The sequence below is a fragment of the Xenopus laevis genome, chromosome 6L (assembly GCF_017654675.1).
Source record: "Xenopus laevis strain J_2021 chromosome 6L, Xenopus_laevis_v10.1, whole genome shotgun sequence".
NCBI lineage: Eukaryota > Metazoa > Chordata > Amphibia > Anura > Pipidae > Xenopus > Xenopus laevis.
In genome coordinates this window covers 43,757,604-43,780,590 of record NC_054381.1, presented here as the reverse complement: position 1 = coordinate 43,780,590, position 22,987 = coordinate 43,757,604, and the positions used below count along the sequence as shown (strand labels likewise).

The 22,987-nt window shown below is 36.8% G+C and overlaps 1 protein-coding gene across 1 annotated transcript in view; it reads right to left on the bottom strand.

Moving 5' to 3' along the window:
* The window catches only part of tax1bp1.L (Tax1 binding protein 1 L homeolog), a 59,715-nt gene that overhangs the window by 21,771 nt on the left and 14,957 nt on the right, over positions 1-22,987 (bottom strand). The window contains 5 exon segments of the mRNA NM_001102666.1: positions 1,146-1,236; positions 1,795-1,943; positions 14,229-14,387; positions 16,064-16,251; positions 20,988-21,090. Of these exon segments, the coding sequence (NP_001096136.1) occupies positions 1,146-1,236; positions 1,795-1,943; positions 14,229-14,387; positions 16,064-16,251; positions 20,988-21,090 (690 nt within the window).

Below are 22,987 nucleotides of genomic sequence, written 5' to 3'. Positions count from 1 at the left end.
TTTCAATGTTTTCTAATATGCAGGAAATATTTGCTTTGTTTTATGTTAACATCTGTGAACTAATATGTGGCAATAAACGAATTCCTGTTTTCTAGAGAGCAGACATACAGTACATTTGTAGTTCAGTGCTCTATTATTCACAGCGTGCCACATGTAAGGCAACATGTTTAAATATGCTCTACAGAAAAATATGTTCAGTCTAACCATAACCTTTCCTATACATGCAGACACTTAAAGGGCAAGTCAACCCCAAAATAAAAAATTGCCTAATAAAAGAAAACATTATTCTAAGCAACTTTGCAATATACATTATACATTCACTACAAATGTTTAAGTTATTTGCATATATATTGCTATTGACAGCAGTATCTGTCTGTTCCTTTCTTTTCTCTGCCCTGATGGCTCAGACTGTTGATACAATGTAATACAAGGCAGCTAATTAACAGACCTGACTTTGTTGGGGAACCAGGACTTTTGCAACATTGTTCAAAAAGGAACAACCAGGAATTTAAAAAATGCTGCTTTCAACAGCAAACATTTTTACAAATAACTTTAAATGCACTGAAAATGTGTAATTAATATATATTGGAAAGTTGCTTAGAATTATGTTTTCATTTATTAGGCAATTTTTTATTTTGGGGTTGACTTGCACTTTAAAACAGATAATGACCAGTGTTAGTGATGCAGAATTGGTGTGCCTACAAGTTATCACTAAGTACAATACTAGCTCTAACTTAAGGTGGCCATACACGGGCCGATAAAAGCTGCCGACAGACCAAGTCGGCAGCTTATTGGCCCGTGTATGGGGGCCCCCGACGGGCTTCCCCGATCGAGATCTGGCCGAAAGTCGGCCAGATCTCGATCGGATGGGGTTAAAAATCCCGTCGGATCGCGGCCGCATCTGTTCGTTGATGCGGTCCCGCGATCCGACCGCCCGTTTGGCGAACGCTAGGATCCGATCGTTGGGCCCTAGGGCCCACGATCGGATCAGCCCGATATTGCCCACCTCAAGGTGGGCATATCGGAGGGAGATCCGCTCGTTTGGCGACATCGCCAAACGAGCGGATCTATCCGTGTATGGCCACCTTTAGAGGTGGTGGTGTTAAGTAGCGACTGCCAATAACATGACTGTTGTATATATTTACCTTATAGAGTTCTTTTTCATCCTTCTCATATTTCGACTGACATTCCAGTTGTTCTTTCTCCAGTACTACCTTCTTTAACTTATCTTTCAAGCTAAGAAGATTAAAAAAACAAAACTGATCAGAATCAAAGATTCATGCTCTTAAAGGGGACATAAACCCACATGCCTACAACATGGTAATATTTCTCAGAGGACTCTTCTGAGCACTATTAAAATGTACATTAAAGAAAGAACGGTAGAAAAGTAAAGTGTAAATCACTGCTGTGGGCTGACAAATGTTAGGCACCCCCTAGGGATTGTAATCACTTACCTGATACCCTAGGCCTGTGCACCTGAGTGTTAAATGAAAACTAAATCATTCCAGGGATCTTAAGCACCACAATGCAATCCTCTTCTTATGTTTTCAATGCCCAGAGCAGATGCATGCACAATAGAGTGAAAAGGCCAGCTTTTTTTTGTTAAACTTTAGCTTTCCCTCTACTATGCATGCAAAAGAAAGAAGAAGCAAGAAGAGGATTGCTCCATGGTGCTCAATGAAAACCTCTGGCTCGGTATCTGGTAAGTGATTATAATCACTTGGCAGTGGCAAATATTGGGCACCCCCAGTGATCAACATTGCAGTTTGCATACACTTGATCTTCAGAAGTTACCTGTCCAACTCAGTTTCTTTTGCTATAGCTTTCTGTGTCACTGACATGATATCTTCTTCTAGCTGAATAAGTCTAGTCGACATGTCCTTATATTTTCTCTTTGCTTCATCACATTCAGTTCTTAAGATTTCCGATGCATTCAACAGCTCCTGTCACAAAAGAAAAAAAGTCACATAACACTAATGTAAAGGCATGCATAGCTGGATTAGAAAATGTGCTTGCGAGTAACATACCATTTAAATTGACTCTTGCATAAAAATAAAGTTATCAGGGCATAGGTTATTTGTCATTGAAATTTGAGTAAAAGCTCAAATCTTTTATAGGTTCAGAAAAAGAAAAAGTAAAAAAAAAATTCATAAGAAATGCAACAGGACTCATGGAATATATGGAATACCGCCTCTTATTTGTTGCCTACAAATACACCCACCATAGCCACACATTTCAGCAATCAGGCACATCAATTGTGCTGACATTTTAATAGGGTTTCTCTGTCAAAATAAATTTTGTAACTAATTAGACTTACAATCAAAACAACATGTGCACAGATAACATAGAAAGTCACTGTATTTAAAGGACTGTTTGATCAAAAATGCATTAACAATCCATAAAACAAACAATGCCTATTAGATAAAGAATTAGTTTATGAAGACATTCATTCATATAGGTTTTGCAATATAAAGAGGCATAAATGCAGTTCATGCTGTGGAGCTGGACAAATAAATCCATTAAGGACTCGTATGCAAATGGGTAGGCACAAGTGATATCATGCTCAGGGGTGCAAAACTGGTCCCCATAAAATCTTCCATGGTACAGTCACTAGCCCATCCATATACAGAACACATTGCCAAGTTTCAAATTGTTTCTGCCAGCTCTATGTACTATCATATCTCCTGTGAATTACATATTATAAATCTAATCTGAATGTTAGATTTTGCCAGGTAAGTACCATAAAAAATCTGGATAATTCTGGCTTAATTTGATTGCTTGTTCCTGTCACTAACCACTGTATACTAACGACAGCTACTGTTTTATGAGTATATGAGGGTTTGTCTGCAATGACTTATGCAAACACTATCTCTCACTAGAAACAATCATTTACAGAAACACCTTATATCTCAGAATAATCCCATAGTTCAGTTCAAGTGTTTTCAGATTGTTCACCTGAAATAAAGACTTTTTTCAATTACTTTCCATTTTTTACCGTTTTTCCAAAATCTAAGTTTAAAGTTGTGGTTCACCTTTAAGGTAACCTTAACTGTGTTATAGAACGGCCAATTTTAAGCAACTTTTAAATTGGTTTTCATTATTTATTTTTTATAGTTTTATAGTTATTTGCCTTTTTCTTCTGACTCTTTGCAGCTTTCAAATGGGCGTTACTTTGATATTTATCAAAAATGGAAGTTAGAGATCGCCACAGTACTCTAGAGTGAAGTTCCGCCATTCTCCATTCATTTCTATTGGATTTTGAAAGGCATATTTATCAAAGGATGAACTTTCACTTTTACCCATTGATAAATACTCATAGAAATGAAGGGAGAGTGGTGGAATTTCACTCTAAAGGACTCTAACTTCCTTTTTGATACATATACCCCCAAAGACTTTTTCCAATTACTTTCTATTTTCTATGTGTCACAATTTTTCTAATATTGAAGTGTAAAGTTTCATTTTTCGCCTTCTAAAGCAGCTCTGGGAGGGGTCGTCGACCCCATAAACTGTTCTAAATTGATACATTTCTTATCTTTGTCCCTGCTGAGCAGAATTCCTTGGTTAAATTACAGGCAGCTGTTAGAATTGATACATTAGTTACTAATACTCCAGAGATGCTGCTGAGAAATGTATCAACTAAATATTGCAACATTGTAACAGTTTAGAGTCTGCACCTGAATTACTGAGCTGCCAGACTGAAACACCAGAGATGGGAACATTCAACTTTAAACTTTTTAAAAATTTTGGAAAAACAGTAAAAAAAAAAGAAAAAAGGAAAGTAATTGAAAAAGGTCGTTATTTCTGGTGAACAATCTGAAAACAACTGAACTGAAAAAAAGGTCTTTGGAAGGTGAACAACCCCTTTAATGAAACATTAAATAAATGTATCAAGTTAGAACAGTTTACAGGGTCGGCGACACCCTCTTCCCTACCAGCTATATTTACCAGCTACTAGGTTTAATTTCAAGGGGTTCAAGGGAGCAGGTGACAAGTAGATCATCTCTACCACAGTAAAAGTACAGGGCTGCACGTGTGCAATCATAAGGATATAGTTACACTACAATCTAAAATAATAACTAAGCACTCTGTGTGCGATGCATAGAATATAGGTGAACATGTTAATGAGTGCTCCACCACCTACCGTAAATAGGGTCTCCCATTAAAATGAATGGAGATGGGCAATTTGCCTTTTGGAAAGATTTTTTAATGCCTGTACCATTAGTCATATTGTTTTGTTTAAAGGAGAAGGAAAGGCTAAAACAAAGTAAGCTTTATCAGAAAGGTCTATATAAATACACCAGTAAACCCTCAAAGTAATGCTGCTCTGAGTCCTCTGTCAAAAGAAACACTGCATTTCTTTCCTTCTATTGTGTACACATGGGCTTCTGTATCAGACTTCCTGTTTTCTTCTAGGGCTTGAGCATGCTCAGTTTGCTCCCTCTCCCCCTCTATCCTCCCCTCCCTGCTGTAATCGGAGCCCAGAGCTATGACTGAGCAGGGAAACTCAGGCTGGATGTGATGTCACACCAAGTGAATATGGCAGCTGCTATCCTATACAGAGAGAGCTTCTAGAGCTGTTTACTCAGGTATGATAAAGCATTCTACAGAATAAATAGTGTTATAGTTTGCACTATTGTGGCTAATTTATTGACAATAAACTGCTTCGGTACCTTTCCTTCTCCTTTAATGAACATTTCCCTTGGTCTCTGACAAAACCAAAGAGTAACCCAGATTTATACATTGGAAGAGACAAGCAAGCTTTGCAAGACTGAGGGCATTCACTTTTAATCTAAGCTTTGGGTATTTTAATTTTACATTAGTTGTGGCATGTCTAGTGCAAAATATCTGAAAATACTTATTTTTAATCAAAAATCATTTGGAGACATAAGAATACACGTAACAGAATTATTAGCAAGAATTAGTTGCTCGAAAGACTGTATTAAATGGTCAGTATAGCTCCTCGTTCAATGAACAGGCTTGAGCTGAAAAAAGCTTTTGCCTTTTTATTTTTGTTATTTCTTGAGTTAAACAGGGCAAACAGGGAAACTGAATCTTCTCCACATTTGATCTTTGTAAGGTATATTTCCATTAAACAACCACCATCCTTCACCCTTTGTTATGATGGTTTTGTTAGCAGGAGTCCATTGTGTAAGGGAATTATTTTTGCACTGGAAATTTAGTAATCAGTCTGCAAGGACCAAACATGGAGTATCTTCAGTTTCCCTGAATGCCCTGTTTAGCACAAATTATGTTCAGTACAAGCCATATTCCTTGCACTCATGTTGAATAAGGGGATATATTGCCCCTTTAATATATAATGATGGAAGATTTAGCATTCAATACAATATGTAGGGACAGAATATCCACGTCAAATGTGTTTGTTACGTATTGATTTCATGTATTTAATACCAAGCAGCATATGCAGGCTTCTCTTGGAAAAGAATAAACGGCAGAGCTAGCACATCTGGCAGTGAAAGGGTCAGACTAACCTGCAGTGCTCCATACTTCTTGAAATAGCACTGGACGACATCCAAGTATTCAAGTACAATAAAATATAATGAGGGGCTGTGTTTACTCATTAATTGTGAAAATCATGCTCAGAGCTGTAGTAATTAAGAAAGGAACTTTTACAAGCACCCAGGGGTACAGCAGATACATACAAAGTAACAAGTCTTCAAACCATACTTGCACTTTTTCCCTCCCACAGAAAAAAAACAAGTTTAAATCAATGGTAAATCAATCTGACGAATGACCCACAAATTCCACTACATGGGTTTATTTTTATTTATTTATTTATTTTTTTTTTATAATAACCATCCCGGTCTCTCAAATTCCTCCTCTCTTGGCAAAAGGTCTGCTGCCTACCACTCTGGCTAGCAAAACCTGCTGGAAAGATAGGCCCCATAATTATCAGTCACATAGCATAATCATGCCCTGATGAGTTTTACAGTAGAGAAACATGCTCACTTTGAGACAGCTAGCTAGATATATTCACTGCAGGAACATTGGTGTGTGCGTGTGGATTTCCATTCCAGCCTATCTGTAGATAATACCCCACCAAAAAACTGACACATTGTTTTGTTTTGAATTTTAGTTCTTTGCTCACATCACTGAACCTTTTTACATTTCTGCTATTTATAAAATAAGTGTTTAATGTATTGTTAAGTAGCCAATCCTGAAGGAAATAAACATAGTTCAGCTGTTGCGAATATGGATTCTCTGGCTTTAGGGGGCATGATTTATCAAGGGTCAAAGTGAAAATTAAAATTTTCAAGTTTTTTTAAGGTCAAAACTGTCAAATTCAACTAGGGAATCGTTAAAATTTGATTTAAGTTTCTTTCTAAAAAAAAAATTTGAATTTGATTTTCAAGATTTATCATACACTGGCATTCGACTATTAGCCACCTAAAACCTGAGTAAACCAGGATGTCTTTAGTCAATGGAAGACGTCCAGGGATTGATTTAGAGAAAAAAACTCGAATAGAATCTGATTCGAGTTTTCGGGTCAATCCTATTCACCAGAGTTTTGAAAATTCGATTTTTTTTAATACATTTCGAATTTCCAGTTCATGGGAGTTTTTAAAAGCTCACATGAACTCGAAATTCGACCTTTGATGTGCCTCTAGGTGTAAAATCCCATAAAAAATGTAGCTGCGATTATATCCAGCCCTGCAGTTTCTGCTGCAATGAAATCTTGTAAATCAACTGAAGACTTTAAGGGGGTTAATTGTGAAAGCTTGAAAAAATTTTCACTAGAAAACTCAAATTTTTAGAAGGAAAAAAACTTGAATTGTTCGAGATTTATTATACCCTGAGGCTGCTAAAAGCCCAACCCAGGAAATACTCCATCTCAAACCTGTCACAGTCCTGTATAAGTCCTGTATAAGTCAATGGCAAAAAAATTTGAGAGGTCTGGCAAACTCAATAAATTCCGGTTTGTTGTGCAACAATCCAGAAAAGTTGCGCTATTAGAATTGTCGTACAAATTTGTTGCGTTTTTTCTCCAATTAGTAAATAAGATAAATTCAAGGATGGGAGTTTGTTTGAGTTGGTTTTTATCAAAACATGAGAATTTTTTTTTAGAATTTTTAAATTTAAATATAGAATTTAGTAAATACAGTAACCCCCTAAATGATTATTTTATCTATAATTTAGACACATTTCTACTATTGGTTTGTCTTCTATTCGGCTATAAGGCCTATGGCCTCACTGAATTCAATGGAAGATTTAATTACTGAGGCTTTTAGGCAAGTGATGGTTAAATTTAGATTTTAGATGAATTGAAACACTCCACGTTTTTTTTTATTATTATTATTCTGCCATGTTTTAAGTGAGGAGATAAAGAAGCTAGTCCTATATAGAAAAAAAAACACTTCAACAATGGAGCTGCAGATGGAGCATTAAGGAGCTTATTGTGCCTGCACCTGTATGTTTTAATGATATGCCCAGAGATGTGCTCGTACTTGGAATGTTATAAGCTTTGATTCTAGTTGCTTAGCAAAACATCAAGGATGCTCCAAATAGAATAGCCCTAAAATCAGCATTAAAATGTGAGCAGAATGACCACACATCAGTATATCCTTGCAGTGCTGTGCTTTGACCAGTAGTTCTACGCAGGATGTGTTACTTCGCACAGTTTTACAGATCTGGGATTCGGAGTTCTGTCCCAACCTGTGAGTTCTGCTCAGGATGAGGCCCCCCCCCAAAGTGATACAGAGAGGAGGTATATATAAAATATAAATATATATATATATATATATATATATATATATATATATATATATATATATATATATATATATATATATATATATATATATATATATATATATATATATATATTTTGAGATACAACAGGTTTATTCCATAAATAAATTGTTCAAATTATAAAGGGTTAAATTGAGTCATTACAATGCATGTAGTTACAAATTTAATACAGAGCAAGCGAGTATCGCCTTTGTTTTTCAGGTGCAAGAATATGTATATTTTGGGGCAATGCACATTTTTGGCAAATATTTAATTTAGAAAAACTAACTATTATTCTTGAATTTCTATTTTACATTATAGCATTAAAAAGTTATTTCCTTAGCATGTTTCTATATTTTGGGGGGGGGGCATTCTCAATATAATCCACATATTCCGACCACTAGGGGGCACCACAACACTATAGACTGCAAGCTGGTTTCATATCCGCTGCCCTTCAATAATATGATCACAAGCCCAGTGATAGGGGGTGAGTAAAGATTCATTTAACTGTGTAGTTAGCCTACAGCCTACAGCTCTAAATCAAGAACATAAAAAAATGTAATTTAAAAGAACAGATGCCAGATTCTAAACTATTATAAATGCAAACAGGCAAACAATAGAACTTTTTTTATTTGTAAACTTGGTCTTTTTTCCCCCCGATATTACTTTGTTTTCAACCAAAATAATAATTCAATAGTGAGGAAACTGGAGAATAGAAGGGATAAAATGGCTCATTTGTCTGGGCGATTGTCAGGGGAAATAAATGCTCTGGAAGCTGAATGAAATTGCAGGATGGGGTAATGTTCAGTGTTTATGTTTCCTTTCCGTAACAGATGATTATATGGTTATGAAGAAGGGCCAGAAACACTGCAGGTTGCACTAAAAACACTGACATCAACAAAGCTTAGAATACAGAGAGACAAAACTCCTGTATATTGTAGCATGTCTGTTGTTCGCAATTGAGTCAAAATGACAGTGATATTCTGAGACAATATGCAAATTGTTTTTTTTTTTTCCATTATTTGTGGTATTTGAGTTATTTAGCTTTTTATTCAGCAGCTCTCCTGTTTGCAATATGGTTTCTAGGGTCCAAACTACCATAGCAACCATGCATTGGTTTGATTAAAAGACTGGAATATGAATAGGAGATGGCCTGAATAGCAAGAGGAGTAATAAAAAGTATCAATAACAATAAATGTGTAGCCTTACAGAGCATTTGTTTATTAGATGGAGTCTGTGACCCCCATTTGAAAGCAGGAGAGAGTCAGAAGAGGAAGGCAAATAATTAAAAAAAACTACAACAATAAATAAATAAATAATGAAAACCTATTTAAAAGTTGTTTAGAATTAGCCATTCTATGATATACTAAAAGTTAACTTATAGGTGAAGCACCCCTTTAAGCATCTAATGTGAATATTTATTGATGCTGCATATTTAAACAGATTTATGAGACTAAATATCGATCATCTAAAGCAAGCTTCAAACTGGAATAAACTTTCAAAATGTATAAATGGTCTAAAATAAGTCTTGCCGTTTAACACACACACACACACACACTGTTTTCACTAGGGATTCACCGAATCCACTATTTTAGGATTCGGCAGAATCCTGAATCCTTTGTAAAAGATTTGGCCAAATACTGAACCTTAATTTGCATAGGGAAATAAGGGGGAAAGAAAACCTTGCAAATAGTGTACAGCTAAAAATGTTTAGACTTTCTTGTTTGTGTGACGAAAAGTCAAGTGATTTTTTTTGGTTTAGATTTTTTGGTTTGGCCAGGAACTTGGATTCACTGAATCCTGCGAAAAAATAATAATAGAAACAAGCTAGCTTGAGTACTAACCAAGAAAGCTCTGGAATGCCATATTGAAATAGATTATATACATTTGTTCCCTTTTCTCTCATTCTTATCCGTTCACTGCTTATTTACATTTCTCTGTTAAACAGAAATGAAGTTATTTAAATTCAGATCTTTTATGCCTGATAACATCACTCTCACTTTAGAATTGTGTCAGGGTTTTTTTTTTTTTTTGTGTTTATTGTACGTTCCCCACTTGTAAATGAGTTAGAGTTAAACATTCAGGTTTTGTGGCGCTATCTACAGTGAACGTGCATAATAGCTGCTCACCAACCACTTGCTACAACAGAAAGAGAAGTGATTGGGGAGAAGTAGCTGCATTTTATGGTACATATACTGCTTTGTGTTCAGATCATTTCTCAATACTATTATATAACAACAATTGCATCTAAGGAATCATTAACTTCTTAGTTCTGGCCTGGAATTCTTTGCTACTGTACGGATTATATTAGCTGTTAATCATTTCCAAATGTCGAGATAAAGTGCAGTTATAAATCATATGCTATACAGTTTTATTCTTCAGCTATACAAGTGCAGTCATATGTGCATGCAATGTGTTACCTCCGTCTCAGTCTCTCCTACACAATAATGTCATTATAGAAAAGGAGGCCTAATGAGGGTGACATTTAATTCAATTTCTATCATGTCATGAAATCGCTACTAAAATAAGGTGAGACAGGAAAGAAGAATACTGTGATGGGATTGCCAGATTAAAGGGCAAGTCAATCCCAAAATAAAAATGTGCCTAATAAAAGAAAACCTAATTCTAAGCAACTTTCCAATATACATTTATTTAAAAAAATGTCAGTGCTTTTAAAGTTTATTTGTAAAAACTATTGCAAGAAGCATTTGTCTAAGGGTCAGGCCACACGAGCAGATTCGGGGAGATTAGTCGCCAAATCGCCTCTTCTTCGGGGGGCAACAATCTCCCTGAACTGCCTTCCCCCTTCCCTCCGGCTAAAATGAAAATCGCCAGCAGCAATGCACACGCGGTGCTTCGTTTTCCGAAGTTGCCTCATCAGGAAACTTTAGGCGACTTCAGAAAACGAAGCGCAGCATGTGAATTGTCGCAGGAGATTTTAATTTTAGCCGGCGGAGGGCGGAGGGAGGCAGTTCGGGGGGAGTTTGTCGCCCCAAAGAAGAGGCGATTTGTTGCTGGGGAAATTAATCTCCCTGAATCATCTCGTGTGGACTGACCTTAAGTCCTGGTCATTAATTTTTTAAACAATGTTCCCCAGCAAAGACAGGTCTGTTAATCTTGTTTTACATTTTTTCAACAGTCTGAACTGCCAGTGCAGAGAATAGAAAAGGACAAACACTACTTTCAATAGCGATACATATACAGGTATGGGACCTGTTATCTAGAATGCTCAGAACTAGGGATGCACCGAATCCACTTTTTTGGATTCGGCCGAACCCCCGAATCCTTCACGAAAGATTCGGCCGAATACCGAACCGAATCCGGGTAGGAAGGGGAAAACATTTTTTACTTCCTTGTTTTCTGACAAAAAGTCACGCAATTTCCCTCCCGCCCCTAATTTGCATATGCAAATTAGGATTCGGATTTGGTTCGGCCAGGCAGAAGGATTCGGCCAAATCCGAATCCTGCTGAAAAAGGCCGAATCCTGGCCGAATCCCGAACCGAATCCTGGATTCGGTGCATCCCTACTCAACAGAACCTGGGGTTTTAAGGATAAGGGATCTTTCTGTAATTTGGATCTTCATACCTTAAGTCTACTAAAAAATAATTGAAACATTAAATAAACCCAATAGGTTGGCTTTGCTTCCAGTAAGGATTAATTATATCTTCAGTATCTTCAGTAGAAAGTACTGTTTTATTATTACAGAGAAAAAGGAAAATAATCTAAAAATTTTGATTATTTAGATAAAATGCAATCTATGGGAGACGGCCTCTCAGCAGTTCGTAGCTTTCTGGATAATGGGTTTCCAGATAACGGATCCCATACCTGTACAAATAAATTAAAAACCCCATAAAATAGAATCTATAGGAGATGGCCTTTCAGTAATTCGGAGCTTTCCGGATAAAGGATCCCATACCAGTATAAAAAACTTAAAAAACCACTATTGTTGGTTGAACAAATGGAAAAACTGTTGCATTGATGTATGACTTATGTGAAGCAAATAAAGAATAAGTTACAAAAAAAACAGAAAAAAATGTAACCAATATATTGCAAAATTGATTTCTTGAATTAGGCAAAAGTTCTTTTTTGAGTTGACATTCCCTTGAAGCACCATAAAATCCCCCATAAAACCAGCGTGTTGATTACAGCCTACAGTGTCCCCTAGGCTGGTGATATCCTCCTTGCACCAGGACATTGGAATGAACATGAAATTCAGCTTCTTGCGGGAGCTGGGTTTCTATGCAGCTGTGCCAAAAACCACACTACTCAGTCCTCTGATCAACAGATCAAGTAAATAAACAACTTTGCTAATGATTATATGGAAAGACGGGGAATGATTTTCACCCAGTGTATTTATGTGCACACAGAGCCACCAAACACTTTGCTGAACATGGCTGCTCCAAAGAAACAAATGCAATCGATAGGTTGACTGCAATCTGCTGATTTAAGTTGATCTACTGGCAGATATTTACCTACTGCAACACATCTGGAAACTGTTTTGATCCAGGTTTTGTACTAAACTGCTAAAGCTTTCTAATTGTTTTACAACATAAAAGCCAAAGTGGCAGGAGGTTAATAGAATTAACCTGTGCTCTTTAAAAGCAAACCTCCTTCACCTTGAACTATATTGCCTGTCAGCATCCCATTCAAGTTCTAACAGAGCTTCAAAGAGAAGCAACACATACTAAAAGCACAACTTACTTCTACAGTGGCACACTGTTCTCAATTTGCTATAAAGAACTAAAAGCCAAGAAAATGTGCCCTGCCATTTAGCCACTATATCAAAAGATTCTGGATTTAAAAAACGGTTTTTAGAAAGAAGTCAGTATATACTAAGTCACGTTTTATGATCGAAATTGCTTACCTGCCCATAACAAACTTAAGTTATTCTATCGTCTATGAAATTACCCCACTATTATTGTTGCTGGACTACAATTGCCATTTCCCGTATAGCAATGGCACACAATAAGTTTTGGTGCTTGCTGTTAAATCAACCTCTGTTTTGCATCCCCTGATTTTAAGTTTTGCCTTATTTTACATTGTTGTTTTCTGGTACTACCTATATATTATGCACAATACATTTCCCTGATTTTACGTTCCTGAAAAACGTAAAATGGGGGTTCTACTGTATTACTTTTGCAAAAGCAGCAGTTCAAGAAAAGGATTAGGAAGAAGAATGAAAGGATTCTTACTAAATGACAGCATGTAATAACAGACATTCTCGGAGGTCTGTGTGCTGCTATTTGCATTTAGTGATCAGGGATGCCTGCTCAAATGGATTCCAATAAGGGCAAAACTGTTGTGTACTTCATGAATCAGATCAGTTTTGCTAAACTTCAGCTATAGTGTATTACATTGTATAAATGTTAAGGTGCCTCCGAGCATTCCTTCTGCCACATTCTAAAGGAAACTAAGCACAATGTAAAGGTCAAGTAAAGCCATATAAATTATTCAACTGCCCTGCCAAAGTGTTTTGCTTGCAAAAATTAGTTATTTGGTTTGAAAGGCCCCACATGTGCCTCGGTTAATGACATGAGAGCTCCTATTGTCTCCTCCTAATCCTCAGTGTCCTGCACATGGCGTTTACACCCATAAGCAATGCAGGTGTCCAGGCTCCTTCTGTGGCCTACAAGTCTGGTGCATACGCAAGTAGTCATGAATATACAGTGAAATAAAGGGGATGTAAAGGCAAAAAATAAAATCCCATTTTTACTTTCTTTAATGAAAAAGAAACCTATCTTCAATATACTTTAATTAAAACATGCCTAACGTTTTTATAAGAAACCTGACTGTATACAGTGAAATTCTCCCTTTAGTTACTTGCTCAGACTGTTGAGAATAGGAAACTTCAGACGGTCCCTAACTGCTCTGCAAGTAAATGATTATACTTTCAAACAGCATGGGGAGGGACTTCCCAGAACTCAAAAAGCCAAACAGCTTTGCTGGTTTCCCTGTAGAACAGCCGGCGACTATGTAGAGATTCATATTTGCAGCAGTCAGACCAAGTAAATGAAGGGGGGATTTCACTGCAAACAATCAGGTTTCTTATAAAAATGGTAGACTTTTTTTAATTAAAGTATATTGGGGATAGGTTTCTTTTTTTAGTTAATAAAGTAAAAATAAGATTTTATTTTTGCCTTTATGTCCTCTTTAATGTTTCCAACTCCAGCTGCAGGGACAAAGATCATGGAGCCAGATGTAAACAGATAAACTGGGATTCTATTTGGATGATTTTTTTTGCTGCAGCCAATGGTTCTGGAGAGTTGGAGAAAGTTTGTATTAAATAATTCAAAAACTATAACAGTATTTAGTTGGATGTCTGTTGCAAACATTACAAGGAAAGCAAAAAACTGAACGATTTACTGGCTTTAAACCCTGAAACACAGAATAACCCGATAGACAGGTCAATACACTGCATCTACATAGGAAGGTTTCAATGTTAAGTAAGACATGTTTGCAGCAGACAATCCTAAATATTTACCTCTCGCTCGGACGTAAGCTGCTCGGATATCTTTTGTTCCCGTAGAAGCACACCTTCTAAGCTTACAACATGCTCTCTCAACTGTAGCACTTCCTTTTCAAGCACAGTTGTTATTTTTATAAGCTCTTCCTTTTCTTTCATGGATTTTTCGATTTTTAACTGGAAAAGATGAAAAGCAGCTATTCAAAAAAGAGCTTTATGCATTCATATCTCCCAAATGACATCTTAAATTAAAAACATGAACCGATCAAAAGAAAAACATAACCAATGCAAGGGTAGTGCTGTAGAGAATACCCAGCAAGTTCAATAGCTTTTACAGCATCCACTAAGTAAGCTCCAAGAACATCTCTACTGATGGCCCAGCAGGATCTCTGAATATATATTAAAAAAGAAAGAGCTAATTACTTGTGGGCAACGTGGGTCGAAAGTTGCAAGCCACATTGTTCATAGTCTTTGTCGTCAATGCCAGGCATGCTTATCATGGTCATAACCCAAAGTTTAGCCAACTGAAACATAATCATTTTAAGCATTCAAATTATAATTAGGGTTAGAGGGATTTAAATTCATTTCTTATATACAGCCTTCATCCCACAATCTAAAAACATACAAATAAGTTAAAGAAACAGTAACATCAAAAAAGTAATTAAAATACAATGTACTGTTGCACTGGACTAGAAACTGCAATTTCCTTCAAATACTGTACTATAGCGGATATAAATATGCTGCTGTATAGCCATGGGGTAGCTATTCTACCTGAAATAGGAGAAAAGGTACCGGTTAGTTAAGAACTAAACCAAGTTTGTTATCTGCTATGTAACCTGTGCTATTTAGCCATATTTCAAATTGAATGGCTGTCCATGGCTACAAAGCAGCTTACTTATTAAAGCTACAGTAGTGTTAGAGTATAGAGAGTGCCCTTGAATTTCACAAGAACTGAAAACACAGACATCTCATTACATTTTGTTTAGAAACTTGTTTTTTGCAGCTGTTCTCATGTGGGAAAATCGTTCATATGACAGTGTCCTACTTTGTTTCTTCGTGATAGTGGTGGAAGTGTGTCTTTAACCGCATGACAAGAAGAGTAGCTTGAGGCAGGCAGAAAACAAGCGGGCAATGCAAACGACTGCAAGCCAACATGTCAGATAAGCACTAGCTTCCATTCAGTTCCTTCAACCAGACACAAGACTATGGAAAAGGCTAGGACTTGACACAAACAAACTCGGTGGGCATCGCCAAGGAACTGTTAGTCTCAGCATTTTGAACCAAAATTCTACGAAGTTTTTATGTACCAATGAGGAAGAGAGAGGAGGCTACTGTCCATGGTAGGAAAGTAATCAGCCAATGGATTTCTGCTAGCTGTTTTCAGCCCCTGTATGTCCCTATCTTAAAAATATGTAAAATAAATGTCCTTTTCAAATGAAACGTTATAAACTCATTTAAAAATCTCAGCTATCATTCATATATTGTATTAATTCTATACCTAAGGCATTGCAACAACTTTCACTTTCGTTTCTGCACTTCCCTCATTCTGGAACATACACAGGATTTTGCCTTTATAATACCTTTCACAAAATGGAACCTGCCTGAATGCTCGAATTGTGGATTACAAAATAATGAAGGAAACAAGGTGCAAATAGTGTAAATAAAGTTCATGTTGCTCAAATAACACAATAAAATAGGTTTTGGAATGATTTCTTAGGACAACATGTCCCTATTAAATATGGTGGTACCCTAAAATGCAGTAGTAAGCTATATAATTACCAGGTTAAATGTAACAGTTGAACCTCCCTGTACAATATTTAAATAAGTGAAAGTAAATAAAAATACTACCATACCTCAAGAAGTCCAGTTTTAGTAGTTACAACCAACATGTCTGAATGCCCCTCATCTTCCATGGTCAGGAGTTCATCTACAGGAGAAGATGCCCGAAACTGGAATGGCGTGCTTGCACCACGGATCTCTCCTTTGTTGGTTACATAGCAAAACTGATAAAACTCACCATCATCATTAGGAAGATAGTATCCTAAAAAACAAAATAAGGAAATTATATTTCCCAGAATAATCTTTACTGGAGCCCTAAAACCAGAGCCTAGCTGAAACCAAGAAGTCTTATACTACCAAATCTCACCCATGTGTGCAGCTGGCTGCTACAGAAATGAATGGCAGTATATGGAGTATTTTGTGTCCGCACCTGCCGAGCTGGAAATCGTTTAATTATCAAAACACCAGTAGATTTCGATCAGGTACATAGATTTGACTTTTTGTCCACTCAGCAGAACAGTCACAGCATGATATATGGCAGCAACCACCGTCTAGAGTTGTCATGCTAAACATTATGTAATATTTAATTTCATAGTTTATTCTAGTTCACATTCTGCGGTGTACAGGATTGGAAGTCATGCCCTGCAAACTATAATGGGGTCCTTGATTAAAAAAAAGTCCAACTAATAGAACAACTGTCCACAACCTGTTAAACCCCAAAATGTTCAAAGCTTGTCCAGTCCTTTTGCAAGCCTGGACCCTTGTGACCTGCAAATCTTACCCTTGTGTGTCTGTCCAGGCCACCCCAGACTTTCTGTTGCTCTCTAATATTATATAAACATATGTTATGTATGTACATAGATAAACCGTAGAACAACAGAGAAGTACTCGCACACCCTGGCCTTCCCGAAAGGTAGAGATCCCTGGTGCACAGCAAAATGGAGGAAACGGCAACCTCACGATCCAATGGCGACAAGAAATTTACCGGCACACAGGTAATGCAAGCAGGTTATACCTTGCTAGAAGTTTATTGCAGCATGCTGCAATAAACTTCTAGCAAGGTATAACCTGCTTGCATTACCTGTGTGCCGGTGAATTTCTTGTGTACATAGATAAATACATACATATAGAGTTATGCTTAATTTTCAGTTCTTTAGTATAATGGTACTTGAAATACCGTAGGTCTAAAACATAAAAGATCAACGATTCCTATCATTTTATAAAAAATATTTACTTGTGCAGATATTCCGATTCCCTCCCTGTATGCTGTTATTAATGTATAGTGTCGATACACATGTAGCATCAGGCACATATACAGACACAGATTCTAGGCAGAAGAACCATCAAATCACTGGAATACTTGACAATAATGAGAAATCCAGTTACATAAAATAACCTTAGACCTTAACAATTAAACAACCGAGTACTTTGGTTTGTAAGACCACAAATATTTACTCTGAGATGTAGTTAAAGTGTAACACTTTTTTGGAGTACTTTGGATGTTTATATACTGCAAACCTACAACACAATCCAAAAGAGAATAACTATTAAGGTTCAGCTATTTAAACACAAAAAAAAAATGTAGTTTTTCTATCAACAGCATATTTTAAATTAAACCTTTGGTCTGTGGCTTTTCAGAAACACCACATTTGAATACTTGCCATTACATGAATATATAAATACAGTCATTGTTCATGACGGTTCAAGCTACACTTCAGAGAAATACAGCTTCATCTTAACAAAATATTTTGTTTTGGGATCCAGATGGAGTTATAAGGCATACGTATTTTTTCTGGTTGGTTTAGGAGATAATTGGGGTGAAAACAGAATGCAAAAAAAAAAAAACAGGAACAAAATAACCTGTTCAACCCTGAGGCAATTCAACTCTGTATGGAGAACATACGTAAATACATGAAACAATTTTGCACCCCTTGTGCTCATAAATGAGACCTACACACATGGAAAATAAATTAAACAGTGGGCAGTGAGCTCTGTACAGAAGTAAAAGATGTCTGTCAAAGTTAGTGGGTACCTAGTGACTGTTATATCCACTTGAATCTACATGACAGCATCTGCACTCTACATGCATAAAATCTCACAATTACAAGAAAAATCAAATAAAGTTCAAACTGCTAAAACACAGAATGGTACCAACAGTACCCCAACAGCAAGTCAATCCCTTAAAATTTTATGAGCTTACTCAAGTATATAGCATAGACTCTTTTGGGCTGGGTTGCAAGCAGGTTGGGATGGGGTAAGTACGGTTTATCAACAGTTATAGGTAATAGCTGAATGGAAACACATAAATAAACCAACTTTTCACCCAGATTAAGCCATCATGTTTTTGAGAGTCTTGGCCCTCTTCAAAGCAGACTTGTGGTTTATCAATTAATATCAGACCAACAACTCCTTCTGCCTTTAAGATATGACAATGCTTGATTTAATTGGTGGCTATCTGGCATCATCATTAGGTCATTAGTCATTCTGTGTTTTGGTTGTAGCCACTAACCTGGGAATCATAGTAGGTTAGAAGATCGCTGTGTCAATTAGCCACATCTCATATACCCTTTTGTACTACATCACATTCTGCAACAAAGTCTTGTTTAGAACATTCTTTCCAGCTCTCAAGAACTAGCCCAACTGAATATTTCGTGTATAGTGCCTATAGTGCCCATTTTGGGATACAGTAGTCCACTGAAGCCAGGGGGTCATAGAGTTTGGACTCAGTGTAGAGCCTTCTATAAACAGTGTAAGATTGAGATAACTAATTCAAATAGGGTTAACTTATCAGTACTTCTTTTCCAAATAAACAGGTAATCACTATAAGTGCAATAACAGATGGGGTGCTTTGTCATCCATGAGAGACTGCCTATACTGCGGGCAACAAATAGACTGAAAATACCATCTCATCCAAAAAACAGGGACCAGGATAGGGTTTTTCACAATGAGCAATCTGACTCAATCACAAGGAAAATAGAAGACAACAAACGATCAAAACATATTAAGGAATAGTAATATAATAGCTAACTTTCCTACAGTCCAGCTGCCAGTAAAAGGACAATCCTAAATAAAACGAATGCTACTCAATGGAAGCAGAAGTTAATATGCCGATTCACCTGTTGCAGCAGAAAGACTTTGCACATCTGGATGCAAAACTGCACATACTCAGGCTGCATCGGGATTTTGAAGGAACAGCCTTTTCAAATCCAGGAACAAATTCTATATTGAATAGAGATCTGGTTTCACCTATTCCAGGACATTAACATTGCTGCATGGTTTGCAAAGTTCAATTTCAGATGTCATTCTCGGTGTTTTTTTTTTTACACATAATGCAGTATTTCCCCCAAACAAATTCCAGCATAAAAAAGACACCTGTTTACTACTACTGCACCAGCATCCAGTGTATTAAAGCTTGTGCAATTTGGGTTGCATTTTTTTCCAAATCAGATGCAATTGCAGTCAATATTATAATTTTGTATTTCTATGATGTTCGGACGTAATTCTTCAGGTGCAAGTTGTTGGAATGGAAATTGTCGATCTCTGCTAATATTATTACCACGCAAGTGTGCTGCATTTATTGAAACAGCTCCTTGCATCAACATGCACAATTGTGAGTGATTCATATTCAGTATCTTTTGTATCAATGTGTGCACTTGCATGAAATTCATCAGTACAAAACTGATGGGCACAACAGTGCTTAAGGCAAATGTGCAAAAGTACAAAGTTTTTGTTTAAATGCATAGCATAAATATGTGCAACAATTGTGCCCATTTTAGCGCAACCCTTCTTGCAGCTATGTTCATATTGTCCAATTGCTTTACCAGAAGACATGTCTTCTTCCCAGGTTCAGGTTTCTTGCCATAATTACACTGTATTTTGTAGCATGAAACTGTCACCACCACAGCCACCACATTACCTTGGTGAAGGAAATGTGTTTATTATGATGTGCAGTATCCTTTTTGCTGCAAAACTGTGACTGTTGAAGTAATACAGAAGCTCTAGTCTCAGTCGCGTAGAACTGAAACTTGTTCTGAGCTGTCACAGGTCTCTTTGTGGCCACGCTCACTGGGGTCCAACTTCTTGCACAGTCAATCACGTATGGTAAAAGGCCTGTTCTTGGCAGATTTAAAGCAGTACCATTAGCTTTTCTTGATTAAACTATACTCCAAGGTATGTTCAGTAAATAGGAAATTGTATTATATCCAGGGCCACCACTAGAAATCACCGGGCCTGGGCCCCGCCCATCCCGGCCCCCAAGCCCCACCCCCCATAAAAGGTCTTTTAAAAAAAACATTAGCGCCAGGGCCCCACTTACAAGTAAAAAAAAAAATTGGGGCCACAGAATATTTTTTTAAAGAACATTGGAGGCAGGGGCCTACATAGAGTATTAAAATACTACATTGGTGGCCAGGGGATTAAAAAAATAGATAAAAAAAACACATAGGAGGAATTTAACTTGTGGCTTCAGGACTTCAAGTTTGCCTCCTTTTGTGAATTTGGGTCTTCAGGACTTCATTTTCGGCTGTTTTTGTGGTTTCGGTCTTTTCGCCACTTCGGAACTTTGGAAGGAGACGGCACGGCTTTGGCGCTGTCAAGGGGGGACCGGCTCTTTCGAAAAGTTCAGCACTGCCGGGCCCCCCTTCAGGCCAGGGCCCGGTACACTTGTACCCCCTGTGCCCCCCTGATGGCTGCCCTGATTGTATCCACCACCCGACGCAAGCTTTTCAATCACCTTTTCATGTAGTCTGGAGAAGTTTCTTGTCCCAATGGTGTAGCTTACTTTACAATACTGACTACCCAAACGTTGTACCTTCCAGATACTCATGTATTTATACTACAAATCCCTTGAAACTCATTGACTACATACAGGTGATTTCTATTTAACTAATCATGTAACCTGTGTAAGAATGTCAAAAAGCAAATAATAATAATAAGCAACTGACTGTGACAAACAATCTCTGCCCATAAGACTGAAATAAGGAAAAAGTTAACGCTCACCTTGAAAAGTCAGCACACAGTTGCAAGTGGACTCTGCCACATATTTTTCTGGCATAGGTGACCACAGAAATGTAAAATAATCCCGAGGAGTGCTCCAACCAACCTGAAAAAAAAGGATATTGCTATTGGTGTTTTCCTATTTCTACAGTAAATGGAAAAACAATTCTAATGCATTGAACAAAAAAAAAATTTCCAAGGTTCAGACAGAGTCAGAGAGATAAAAAGAAGTACTAACGAGCTTCATTTTCCAGCACAACTTCTTATCAGCAAAAGATGAAAGTGGTCCTTTTACAATTTTCAATACATGTATGTTGTTTCATGTGATTTTTTTGTACTTTGGGAGGTCGGCCCTGACCAATATGTTTAGACCGTGGTCCGTGGATACTGGGTGGCTCATCAGCATAACCAGGTATGAAAATTTTGCATCAAAACAAGGATAATACTAGGGGCAAATTTACTAAGCTCGAGTGAAGGATTCGAATGAAAAAAACGTCTAATTTCGAAGTTTTTTTTGGCTACTTCGACCATCGAATCGAACTAAAAATCGTTCGACTATTCGACCATTCGATAGTCAAAGTACTGTCTCTTTAAAAAAAAAACTTAAGACTACCTACTTTGCCACTTAAAACTTACCGAATACCAATGTTAGCTGATGGGTAAGGTCCCCATAAGCTTTCTAAGCTTTTTTTGATCGAAGGAAAATACTTTGATCAATGGATTAAAATCCTTCGATTCGAAGGATTTAATCGTTCGATCAAACGATTTTTCCTTTGATCGTTCTAAATGCGGTAAATCCTTCGACTTCGATATTTGAAGTCGAAGGATTTTACTTTGAGGGTCGAATATCGAGGGTTAATTTACCCTCGATATTCGACCAATAGTAAATGTGCCCCTTAGTGTATATATATTAAATCTGACTACTTATGAACTCTTCATCTCAACTTCATTTTTTTAAAGGGGTTGTTAACCTTCCAACCCTTTTTTTCCAGATCAGTTTTCAGATAGTTCATCAGAAAAACTTTTTTCAATTACTTTCTATTATCTATTGTGAATGTTTCTAATATTGAAGTTTAACATTAGCAGATCTGGGGGGGGGGGCACCAACTCTGTAAATTATTCTAAATTGATACATTAGTTGATACAGTTCTTATAATATTTGGCCCTGCTGAGAAGAATCTCAGAGCTTTATTAAAGGCAATTCATGTAGTCTTAGGAGAAACCATTTTGGGGAATTGTATGGGGAAAGAAACAAAATTTTCTCTTCATCAGAAACTTTGCCACTTGGGAATACTTGCCTTGAAAATTTTCATACAACACATTTGCATAATCTGCAATAAAACTGTAAAAAAGTTACTACTGTATATCTAATCACTGCTGCATTCTGAAGCAATGAAGGGGTCACCAAGATGTTGTAGACTTTTTCTCCTTAACTTCTGTTTTCCATTAAAACAAATGAATTGCATAAGTACAATCAAGTGATAATCCATGAAAGAAACACAAAGTCACACTTTAGGGGATTTATTATATGAAATGAGTAACATAGACCTGAGAATAGGAAACAAATGCTGTGCATCCATCTGCATATCTGCATTGCAAAAATTGTACACGTTTATAAGCATTGCAAGTCTTTAAAATAACAAAATTTAATGCCACCATACTTTTGTTATTAGATAATAAGTACGGAAATGTTCAGGAATAAATGTGGAAAATATATACAGATACAAGGGGACTATTAAAAGGAATGCTTAAAAATTAAAACACATATTTTTTTTAAAGTTTTTGAAAGCTTTAAATACGTTGAATCTGTGAATATTTTAAATATGTACTGTTCTGTAGATAGTCCATAGCTACTATGTACTATCTACAGTACATTAAAACATGTTTTGGCTGCCATTCGTATGTACTGTCTGCATCTATACACTGTGCATTGAAGCTAGAGAAGCTGCCATAACATTCTTAGAAAAAAATTATAAAACCCATTAAACTCCAACCCAACCTTA